Source organism: Temnothorax longispinosus, chromosome 8 (genome assembly GCF_030848805.1).
Source record: "Temnothorax longispinosus isolate EJ_2023e chromosome 8, Tlon_JGU_v1, whole genome shotgun sequence".
NCBI classification, from domain to species: Eukaryota; Metazoa; Arthropoda; class Insecta; order Hymenoptera; family Formicidae; genus Temnothorax; species Temnothorax longispinosus.
In genome coordinates, this window is record NC_092365.1 from 19,339,848 (window position 1) to 19,352,413 (window position 12,566).

General features: G+C 40.4%; 2 protein-coding genes across 2 annotated transcripts; one reads left to right on the forward strand and one right to left on the reverse strand.

Annotated features, from left to right (window-relative positions):
• Nucleotides 1–1,708: 1,708 nt before the first annotated feature.
• LOC139817576 (uncharacterized) lies at nt 1,709–3,863 on the reverse strand. Its single transcript, XM_071785778.1, has 2 exons — nt 3,533–3,863; nt 1,709–2,630 (listed from the first exon to the last, which is right to left on the reverse strand). Exons 1-2 carry the CDS (start codon nt 3,587–3,589, stop codon nt 1,956–1,958), a joined length of 732 nt encoding a protein of 243 aa, XP_071641879.1. The 5' UTR covers nt 3,590–3,863; the 3' UTR covers nt 1,709–1,955.
• Nucleotides 3,864–9,827: 5,964 nt separating this feature from the next.
• LOC139817924 (uncharacterized) lies at nt 9,828–11,368 on the forward strand. Its single transcript, XM_071786223.1, has 2 exons — nt 9,828–10,067; nt 10,557–11,368. The coding sequence occupies exons 1-2, from the start codon at nt 10,002–10,004 to the stop codon at nt 11,262–11,264; spliced, it is 774 nt and encodes a 257-aa protein (XP_071642324.1). The 5' UTR covers nt 9,828–10,001; the 3' UTR covers nt 11,265–11,368.
• Nucleotides 11,369–12,566: the final 1,198 nt, after the last annotated feature.

Here is a 12,566-nt window from a genome sequence, read left to right on the forward strand (position 1 = left end):
AAGCGTGACGATCTCCCTCGTCCCAGGAGCCAACTTCCTTGGATTTTAAGATCGCTCGTGTGCCCGTCGCGCCAGTCTGCAGTCGCTTTCAGTTTCTAGCCTAGTATGTGCAGCGGAAGCGGACTCAGCATGCGGAAATGAGTCCAGGGTGTGGTGAAACGACGTTCTATCCGATCATACGATATCGAGACGATGAAAGTAAAGCGCCGGGGAAAAGGAGGAGAGCCGCGAGAACGAGAACGAGCCGCGATGACGATGTCGGCGACGTTGAATACCTCTCGTGTGGCTTGTGTCTCTCGAGCCGGCTCGGTTTCGGTTTACGCGGTATGTAACCGCGTATTAACGAGAGACATACTATCGTCCGGACGAATCATGCCGCCGCAAGATGTACATAATGGTACATAAGATGCACGTAGGTGGAGGAACTTGCATAGTCGACGTACCAGTCTGTAACCGTAATTAGGAGATAATTAGGTCTACCTTCTATTATCGCAAAGTTATCTTAGCTATATGCGTAAGATGGACACAACCTATCGTACGGGAAAGTTTGGAGACGATACAAACCTGGAAATATAAAAGCGAAACTAGCGGCAACATTATTTGCCTACGGTAACTTTTATGGAAAAGAATGCGAGGAAGTCTATTAATTCCAACGATGCCAATTACGTTCAGAATAATCTGGTTATATCTCGTATAGAACTGTCTAATTAGATTACCGATCAAGCTATTAAATTGAGAAATGCAGAAACCGCAAGATTGCCTATAACACAGTTGATTTACCGTCGTTTGTATATAATTTATGCGAATTTCTTAGATATCTCGGGAGCACAAGCATGTTCATGATTAATCGACAAAATATGATATTAAATAAAATGATAGGCTTAATATTTTGCAATTGATAGGCTGCTTCTGATGCGTATATTGAAAGCATTTATTTAACTACCTCCATATCAATTTACATAAGAAATATTTGCGTAGGTGTGTGTGATAGATGTTAAAAAATCACGTATTTCGGAACACGTTACGCATAATTAGGCTAAACTTGCATGTAAAAGCAACTATCTAAGACACCGATATATCTGACCATAAATTTTGATAATATCGGACAGATGTCGTAAACGCGTTTGCGCGTAAATGGCGTTTCGAAATCGCGCGACTGTTTGGCAACAGCCCTTTCCGATTTTTACACACTTCCCACTGCGTCCCAGGAATGGATCGCCGAACGATCGGTGTAGCCCTGAAAAATCAAACGACGCAATTGACGGCTTAACGACTTGGTCGCGCCAGGCGATTCTTTGTGGCGCAAGGCGTGCATACGTCGCGCACGATAGCGCGTGATGTGTGTGTCGAAAGTGTGTCCGCAAGATTAATCTCCTAGGGAGAGAGGCGAGAGGATATTCGCAGATATTTATTCCGGGTTTTTCGCACACTCTGACATTTACGTCTTACGCTTTCCCCTTCCGCCGGCCGCCCGTCTACTTTAACGATCCCTACAAGAGACGCTTTTTCTATGCGGTACATATATGCCTCTTATGGTGAAACAGGTGTACCTTTCTTGGTGCAACTCGCGTAATATCAAGGAGTGAAAGTTTCCTCGCAATTCCTCATAATCGCATAACGTGTCCGGCTAATACGTCTCTCTCTCTCTGCTGCTTCTTCCTCTTCAGCCCTCCCAACATCATTCGAGTGTTTCGTAAGCATGCAATTGTTACGTAAAAAAAAATACTTTATTCATTTTTACATTTACGGGGTGTATAGTACAATTCGAGGATAGGATCGCGAAGAATACAATATTTGCGCATTGACTTCTATTAGAACGATGTGGCAGCTTTTGCCGGTCAACTCCTCGATCCTTCGACGATCAATCCCTCGAATAGATCTCCTGGTCTCCTGGGCGAGCCGTCAAACAAAAGGGAAGACGATGAAAGTCTTCGCTTCTTTTCGCGCTCATTTTCTCAATGTCCATATCCGCCGAAATCATGACCGCCAAAATCGTGGCCGCCAAATCCACCGCCAAAGTCACCGCCGCCGAAACCGCCGCCGAAACCGCCGTCGTCGTGACCCTTAACGAGCACGGGATAAGCCTCTTTGACGACTACAGGTACCTTGACCGGATAGGGCACTGGTTTCGCCACTTCGACGGGGACCTTGACTGGTACCTTGACTGGATAGGGGACCTTCACGGGCACCTTCACGGGTACTTTGACCGGATAGGGCACTGGCTTCTCCACTGTGTATGGAACGTGCTTCGTGACCTCCACGGGATAGGGTTGTGGTACGTGGACCGGATAGGGACGGTCGACGGGCACTTTGACCGGCACCTTCACCGTGTAGGGCACGTGCTTCGTGACCTCCACCGGATAGGGATGCGGTACTGGCACGTGCTTCGTGACTGTCACCGCCTTGATGTGATCAGTGGAGATTATTTCGCCACCGCCCAGGCCGCCTCCGAATCCACCGCCTAAATCATGGCCATCGAAACCGCCCAGGCCGCCTCCGAAACCACCGTGATCACCTAGGCTCAGCTCCAATCCGCGCTTCGATTTTTCATCCTTGGGCTTAGCGCTAGACTCGGTCTTTTTCGCCTCCTCGGCTACGACCGATAATACTAGGCCGCATAGGAGTATTACCTGCCGGAAGCGAAGAAACGATGAATCTCTTTGATTTTATAAATCGTTCGATAAATGTGGTCGTGTGATTTACGGAGCATGTATGAGATTGTATAAGCTTCACTGCAATTTACTTTGATAATGTTTTGCGGAACTAATGAATGTTTACCATATGTCATATTGCATTATTACGGTAATTTGTTCGAGATTGGTATTAGTATTTAACGAGATAATACATATCGATGGACGTTAATATTTTTTAATCGCAATTTCTTTAAAAGCAATGTTTGAATATTAGGAGTATTTATCGTATTTTTAAAAACTTTTAAATTTTGAAAAATATTTGAAAGAAATGTTTAAAATTAGATATCGAAAAATTTTAAAACAAAACGGAATTGTTAGATAAATTTAGAGTTGTAATTATAATGTATAATACTGCTGAAATTTTTGGAAATGTGATCTACACTGAGAAAAATTTTTTTAGTAAATATTAGGTTGCATACAACTGTGACTCCATTTACTAAAATAAAGAAAATGTTTTCTTTATTAACATATGTGCATTCACTGAGAAAAAATATACTGATAAAAAGGAAAATTTTCTTTATTCTAATAAATGGAGTTACAGTTATATATGCAAACTAATATTTACTAAAATGCAGAAAAATTTTTTCTCAGTGTATGTTTTGATAATGGTTTCAAAAGGAACGACATATTCAATTTCGGAACCTTTAATGATTTCGAGATTGGTACATGGAAGTTCGCAAGTCAAAATTTGCCTTCAAGGCTATTCATATTTGTTAGGAAAACCGGTTATCGCTTGGAAATGAGAGACTGCGCCTACAACAGACTATTGCAGACTCGTACTAAGTGCGGATCGTACTTCTACAAGCGATTCGAGCGGCTATCTTATTGGAGCTACTCACTTTTAGCTTGTCGGTGCTGTTCATGTTGGTCGGCAGTGAGCACACTGGTACCGTCATGGTCTACCCTCGCTTTTATAGGGGACGCAACGGTGTGTCCGCTGGGCAACTCGAGCGTGCCGATGAAATTGTCGGCGGGTAGGAAGTTAGGAGGAAAGGAAGACAACGCCGGTGGACGACGCTTTTCTTCGTCTCCCTTTGTCTTCGCGTCTGTTTTCTCTTTATTTTTTTTTCTTAACCGTCTCGCCGCGTTTTCGAGTTCGTTTAATTCGAAACAGAAACGCGTTTCTGTAACAAAAATCGAAAAAGATTTTACGCTTGCGTAAATTTCTTGTGTAAACTTTGCTCGTCGATGGCAATGCATATGAGTAAACGAAGATAAATATACCTAAATTATCCACAGATAAAATCTTTTAATTATTATCAAATTAATTTTTATTTTAACAGTCATATTTTCTCTACTTTTATCAAATTTGAAACATTATTTATGAAATCAAGTTTATTGTATTTTATTAATGTAGGTACGTAATATATTACTTTTTCATAGAACGTTTTAATACTTTATAAAAATATGCTTGATAAAATATTTAGCTATTTTTTACATATTTCCTTTATGAGAAAAAAACAGTTTACGTAATTCTTTATATTTTAATTAGTATTTAACTTCACTGTCAATTCATTTTGTAATTACGCATTATAAAGATATTAATTACAAAACAGACACATTAAAATAAACTACAGTGATAAACAATATTACACATTGATCTTTCATTAATGTACTTTGATTGATACTCTTCTGTATTCTGTGCTCCGGAGAGCTTCATAAATATTAAAAGCTTAATTAATGCGAGAAAAGAGAATTGAAATTTTTCGACAACATGGAAGTGTTCTTTCTTACTTGTTTCTTTTTCCTCTTCATACCGTACGGATATATGAATGCGTTGAAACATTTGCATTCAGTCTCAACTTGTTCGAATTTAATATACTCGCCTCATTTCCATAGTCATAGCATGTTCAACGTATTATCTCTTTTCTACAGTTTCGTATGCCGCGACATTTGTCGCCAAGAAGAAGATAGCCGTCGGCACCAACCGTGAAATTAAAGAGAATGATTTGAAGACGTTGGCCGCTACTGTCGTCGCTTTAATAAGAAGTTGTTGGAACTCGTTAACGCGATCGGATAAAATTCTTGCATACCGGAAATGGTTTTTCGCTGTGAAACGTAGAAACCTGGTTTCGCTCAATGTATAATGGCGATTTTTGGTTTATCACACGTAGTTCCCACGGGCACAGTTAATCTCGGAATGACTTTGTACCTCGATCTCGGTTCGAAGGGTATTAGAATACTCGCGTATCCATGGTTTATCAGGGTTATCGCTACGAATAAATTTCCATACATCTGAATTTGGATTTCCATATTTGAATCCGAAAATATTGATTTGACTTCTAGCCGGATAGGAGCATGTTTCGAGAGAGGCCGAGTGTTCCCTCCCTCTTGATTGACCGTCGATCGAACCGCAGCGAAAATCGAGGGGGCGATGTATACGATAGTTTCCACTTGACCTATACCCGGGGATTAAATCGTTTTCGATGAATTTATAGTGATTCACTAGAGACCGCAATCTGCTCGCGGTGCTGTTTTTCGACACGATCTTGAAATCTGACAATTGATGATTTCGGGCGCATCGGAAACATCAGCTTTCTTTCGAGGTTTCTTAAAGAGTTGTCTCGGTAGCGACTTATTGAAAATTATTTTCTTTAATGTATATTTGCTGCGAAAATTATACTCGAAAAGTTCTTTTGGAAGGTATTTATTGTACGTTGAGCATTTAGTGATAATGAAAAAATTTTTGCCATAGAATGCCACGTAGTGGTGAGCGTTAATTAGCTGAAACATCGCTCCTGGCTAATCGACAATTGCGCGAGCGCGCGTGACGACTAGCCATTAATTTCTGAAGCCGCAAGTCTAATTCATTGAATTCAAAACTAATGACACGCGCTGGTGCCGAGATGGCTAATTTTCCACGGTTATTTCTACTCTAAACCGGCTATATATGTTTTTATCGAGCAGCAGCGACTGACCCGTATAAATCGATCGAAAATTACCGATTGCTGTGAACTTATTTCAATGTATATTGCATGTCTGCATAACATATATTATTTAATAAATTAATGCTATTTATTCATAACATTTATATTAATAAATCAGTGTTATATACGCACTAATTACATTACTAAATACATATACAACATTTATAGTAGTAACGTAATATAAAATGTTACATTTGAAAATAATATGTAGATTTGATATGTTAATATTGAACAATGTGCGATTGAAACAATCCTATCACGACAGGTATAACTTTTATGTGGTTATTGCAGACGTTCTTGTTCGTCGCGATGCATGGTGTGCGTAACGTACGTAACGCTAAAGTTAGTTCTTTCCCAGGTTAAACTTCTCTGTGCACTTATTGTGTCATAAGTGGCTTTGCGCAAAATGTTATTATATGTTCTGAATTACATGTAGCGAGCCCGCGATTTTAATTGCGAAGTTATTTGCTCGAAAGTCTTCCTGCAGCAAGAATAACGTCAGGAAACTGTTGATAGCCTAGCTACTCGCTATATGTGAATACCAGATTAAATCTATCGCGGTGAAAACTTCAGCCTGTTTTTTTTTCTTTTCTGTTCGAACGATTGTAGTAACATTACGTATACGGAACTTCGTGAAGTAAGCTGGCTGATTATGTTTGCCGGATATAATGCAAACGATACGTGCTCGCGTATTGAAGGTGGCGATCCCGGTGATCGTACACTTTCTACCAATCTCCCGATATGAGGCCGCAATTATATAAATTTTGACACATCGCGTACTTCCTCCCTACAAATCTCGCTTAGAAAGCTTTTTCACAAAACCGCTAAAACCGCTTTTGATCTCATACGTGACGCAAAACCGAGCTTATGTGCGCCATATGCAGATTAATTCTTTGCACCTGTGTCTAATGTCAATTTAAATGTCTGCATCTGATGTACCTTTCCCCTGCCAAAGTTCATTAGAATCGTAGAGACAACGTCATTAATTTAATCAACGTGGTATTTTTTCAAGTGGTGGTCTCGTCCACGTAAACGCAAATTGATTTTGCGGGAAGCCATCTCCGAAGCCATCCTTGAGAAACCGTGACGCGAACTTTCAATTGGCGACCCTTATCTCCGCAAAATTTTTTTTTCTTGAAGTTTGAGTTGCTTGAACTTTAGACCGCAGAGAGGGTGGCAACGGTGGCGTATAAATGCGCCCTAAGTGCACCAGTGGATTCTCGCGCGTTACGAGACGGCAGTGCGGGCGGACGTCGTCGGCAGTGGGATTTTCGCGTAGTCTGCATTTCTGCTTCACCGACCGCAAGCGTAACCTTATGCAATAATGGGAAAGGCTTTGGAGTCGACCAGACCGCGGCTCTCATGAATATATGGATAGATGTTCTCGCTCAAGGTGTTTATCAAGCCGTTTTCTAGTTACGCCCTTCCAACTTCCATCGCCCATCGAACACAAACATAATTTGTGCAATTCTCTTTCATCTCTCTAGGATAAGAGATAAAAGAGAATTTCAGTTTTCTGGTTCGAGGTTTTAGTCTCTTCGAAGGTATGGATATTTTGATACACGTCTGGCGTGTCTAACGGTGATTGTAGGTTCACGAATTTTGACATTTGCTTGTATTTGATTTATTTTTTTTCACTGTGCGTGTTTCGGTAACGCGATTAGTAAGCAAATATACTTTACGCATGGTTAATTTCATGAATATTTACCAATCTTTGGAATATTGCAAAATTTTGCAATTTTTTTTATTATTAAATTACGCACAGATAGAAGTGTTTACGTATTACTCCTAGAAATAAGATAAGACGCAGTTTAATCATTAAAATACAAGCTGGCCATTTAAAAAGAACGTAGGTATCGGTGGCAAAAACTGCTTGTTGCGTAAGTCATGGACGCTTATAAGTGAAATTATAAGTAGGCTAATCTAAAAGGATTGTACTGAATATAAAATGCTTTATTGGGCTGCCAAAGAAACGGTTGAATAAGAAACTGATATTCGACTCTCTCTTTCACTCGTATTTTATTTTTATTTCTTAAACTAGAATGTTCAAAAATACGCGAATTGCGCATTGAAGATATTATCGTAGATATATTCTTTTTTAAAATCATTATTTCGTAAATAAGTTATAGCAGCTTAGAAAAGAGGAAATTCAATTAATGATGCAAGCAAGCGAAGCGTAATGGCATATAAAATAGACTATAATTTTAATAATTAATTAGAAAGAAGTGAACATTTTCACATCACACACAATATATCATATGCAATATAGGTTCAATTATCACGTGTGTTTCAGCCGAGAGAGTTCAGCATATTAAATAAAAGTTTAACTCGATCGGTTAAATGAATTTGTAATAAGCGTATCTTCATTAAACGAAATCTGTGACCAATGCATTAAATGATTAATACGACTATTTACTGAATAATGCAAATGCTCGCAGTGTATTGAAACTTTGCGATGGTCTATGCGAAATGTAAATATTTATTTGATATGCATATCATATCTAGCATAATAATTATACGATCAGTATATTAAACGAAACGCCATAATTGCGTATTCCTTGCGTACTAATCATCTTCGAATAAAATATCATCTGTAAGTGAGACCTTTTGCAAAGATGTCATCAGAACATGTTTACCTAGAATTACATTGGTTCACCTAGTTGCCAATAAAATGTCACTTGAGAATGATACAAGTAAAAGTTACGTTTAATGCCAAAGTATCCATGAATCGATTATGAAAGTAGTTTTAATAAAAAGTTACTGCGTCAATGACTTAAAGCGGTGGTGTATGTCTTTATAAGATCTGATAATTGTATATTAAAATCAAAGCATATAGTGTCAGGAAAATGAAAAAAAACATTGCCTTCATTTCGACATCAGGTGATTCAGGCGTTACGTTACGAACGACGCGGTTGATTGCCGGTTTAGACCTTCGATTACTTAAAAAATATTACTAGAATGTAAAACTTGGCGAAAGTGATTGAGAGAAAAAACAACAATAGCGCGTTGATTGTGCCATAGTGTGTTGAAATACAAATTTTCGCGTCGTCTCTTCCATAGTTATAAATGTGTGTATCATCGACCACGCATTATTGTTAGGCGTTGTAATTTTTTTTGCAACTTCCTTCGTGTATTGCGAATTTATTTTTTAATTAAATAACCATTGAGCATGGTGCCGGGATATATAACGCGCTTGTCACACGGAGAAAGTCGAATCGTTGCACCGTTTTGTACGTACGTCGTTTCACACTATGGATTTTGTCACGCTTATGAATCTTCTTAGATTTACGGCGCAAGTCGTCGAAATCGAGCTTGCTCGTAAAGTCGGTCGTAGATTAATTGAGGAAGATTTCGATTTCTGCACGCGAACGTAAGTTTCGTTCTTCCAAGTGGCATAACGCAGCTTAATTTTCACGAAAACTATGCAATATCAAAAAGTTTCTTTCAAGTCACAGCAGTTAATTGCCTGATGAACATTGCCTGAGTGTATCAAAAGGAGTTATGTCTCGAACGGCACTCTATGAGTGCCAATAAAATGTTTCTCGAAAGTCTGCATGCATACGCGCGAACGACCGCCGAGATCGTAGAACTAAATTTAAGATTGTAGTCAATTGCGCGCTGTCAGATTAATTCGAACGTCCTCCATCATATTACATCCACTTATTTCTCGGGCGAAAGCATGTCTATTGGAACCTGTTATGTCTATTACAGTTTTCTTGAGACTTTCGCAATAATAATAATATTGTACCAAATATTTTAAACAAATAATATATTTAAAACAAATAATACCTATATTAATATTTTGAACAATTTTTTAAAATTATATTTTGGCTCGTACGAGTCACACTTGGTAATTGTACACCAACTTACATATTACTTATCGGTTCTTGTCATCCAAGAATTTCCTAATTGTCTCTGTCTATGGCGAATAGCGGTACATTGCGTAATGCGTTGAGAGCTACGATTGTTATTATGTCCGATAAAATTTACGCGAGACGCAAACAAAAAAATGAACAAGTCTAGCATGCCCATAACGTTTCTAATGTTGAGGTGAAAGAAAGAAAGAAAGTGTGCGGATTAGGACCAAGCACGGGAAAGAGTCCGGATCAATTCCGGAGTCTTGAATCGCGGCTCTTCCTTGGTGAGGGGATAGCGATTGAAGCTGGTTGGAATTGACGGGGCGGCGACGTTACGCGGCTCGTATCCGGGCATCAGTAATCAACCTCACCCGGACGGGTAGCCCGTGGGAAAACGGCTTAATGCCGAACGGTTTTGTGCGGGATGGCGGCACAATCGGTCCACCTTAAAGCCGGCGTTCCGGCGTTGGACGAGCGATTTTCCGGGGAGTGGGCCAGCGAGCACGGCGAAAGTGCCGGTATATATGCCGCTGATTGGTACGATGCAACTTCAGTGTGCACTCCCGAAGGCTACTATGAGCACTTCGCAGGTGAGCTTGCGCTGCTGGCACAGCGGCGCGTACATAGGGCTCTGGCAAGGGTATCTTTAGGGTCTCGCGCGGCGGAGAGGATTATGCACGGAATTATGCGCGATGTATGAACGCGTCGGGATTTAGTATTGGCAGTGTGAGATCATGGTGTTAGAATCGTAGAGATTATAGTGTGATTTCTTGTTTTTTACACGAGTGAAATCTCAATAAATTTACAATTTAGAATACAATTAGATATTTTATACCAATTACGCTTGTATCTCGCAAAGTTTGTCAATGTTTGATGTTCATAACAGACTATCATTGAACTTTGCTATATATTGCGTCTCATTTTCTTTATTTGCATTTCTTGTGTTGTCAAATCGTCTGTTAAATAACATGCGTAAAATTTTTATTAACTTTAGCGAGACCTTCAAAGCTTCCCAAGTTAACCAAGCTAATCTAAGCCTTGACCATGAAGGACCGCAATTAACACACGTTTATTCACAGATCCTCGTGCTCCTCGCCCTTGTGGCGACGGTGGCTCTGGCCACTGAGACCAAGAAGTCCGACAGCAAAGGGGCCGCCGACTCAAAGGATGCCAAGAGCAAGCGCGGACTGGAACTGAGTCTGGGTCATGGCGGTGGCTTTGGTGGCGGCGGTGGTTTTGGTGGGCACGATTTCGGTGGCCTCGGCGGTGGTGATTTCGGCGGAGGATTTGGTGGCGGTCTTGGAGGAGGCGGCGGCGGCGGCGGCGGCGACGGTGGACGAATCTCCGGCATCACGATCCATCGCGAGGTCTCAGTGCCAGTTCCGGTGCCCTACACCGTCGAGAGAAATGTACCAGTACCTGTACACGTCCCGGTGAAGGTTCCAGTGGACAATCCGGTACCGTACCACGTACCAAAGCCTTATCCAGTCCCGGTAGAGAAGACTGTACACGTTCCCGTGGAGAAACCGGTCCCAGTACCCTTCAAGGTGCCCGTTAAGGTGCCCGTGAAGGTGCCTGTTCCCTATAGCGTACCTTATAAAGTACCGTATCCCGTGCACAAGGAAGTGCCCTACCCAGTCAAAGTTCCGGTCGTCGTTAAGGAATCATATCCAGTCCTTGTGCACGAGCACGGTCATGGAGGCGGTCTCGGCGGAGGCGGCTTCGGCGGCGGCTACGGCGGCGGATTCGGTGGCGGTCATGAAATCAGCTTCGACCTGCATCATTGACGATAGTCTGACGTCAATCGATATTAACGATACTCTTGTATATAATGATTATGTTTTTTTTTTTACACTGTGCTGTCTTAGCAGAATAAACATTAAATTATTAACTCGACGTTTTATAAAAACCAAGCGTTACCTTTTATCCTTTGCGTTTGCATGAGAGTATTTGTTTGAAGTTGAGCTTTATTCTACGGCAAGTGAAAATGATTTTTCTGAGTGTATCATGTTTATTCTTAACTACTTGTTTGTCTCTACGGTTTTAAGCGCATTGCGCAATCATGGCGACAAGAAATAAATTATCAATTTAAACGTCTATGAAACCGGCTTGTTGAATTTTCTTACGTAATGCACTTGCGAAGATATTGCGAGTTATCATAACTGCTACGGTATAAACCGATTCTTAGCCACTTCCTGTGAAACTAGGCGGAACATGTTACAATGTTACTAGGCGACATGTGAAAGTATCTCAACCAGTTATTATGACTGTTACGGGTCCACACACAAGTCAGGTGTACGAGGAAGCTTATTATCTACTTAAGGATTACACAGTCGAATATCGGGGAATACTTAAGTGCATAAAATCATACTTGTTGTTTTTTTACATACTCGTTTAATTATAGGAGACTACTACACGATAGATACGCACTTAAAAACGATTGATAGATTTAAAAATCTTCGAGTGCTTGCTTTTTAATTTTATCACATTGTTGTTACGTTTAATCGCTATTTTAATTATATTAAAATTATTCAATTATATTAAAACACAAATTTTTATTTTACTTATATTAAAACATAATTTATTTGCGAATTGAGCAATTATAATATAAAGTCACGTTCAAGAGGTCAATATTAAGCGCACAGTTGCATAAATCATATGCAGACATTATATTCTAAAGGTAAAGTCAGATGTTTGTTTAGCATACCGGTCAGGTTTCTTTACCCGACGTACAAGGTAGATCATGCCACAGTCAAGGTTGCTAGAAGAAATAATATCGAATATTTGCCTCGGGCAAATCATATTCGAGAGTATATAGGAACGCGCGTATAGAGATTGCACGGTTTCTCTCGAGTAAGGGGAAGCCAGCTATGCGAACGGAAAGAGAGCGCAATTTCCGTAATCTTACTTCCTTGATGGTAACATTTCTCAACGGCCAGCTACGGAGGCCATCAGCGTTACGTAAATAGATCGATCGATCTTACGTAACTATTATGAAAAGAAAGTAAGCACCTTTACCATTAGCGAAATCCGTAATGACGATATTGAATTCTATATTGGCAATCTGTAACGGCGCCGCGGCGTTTCGC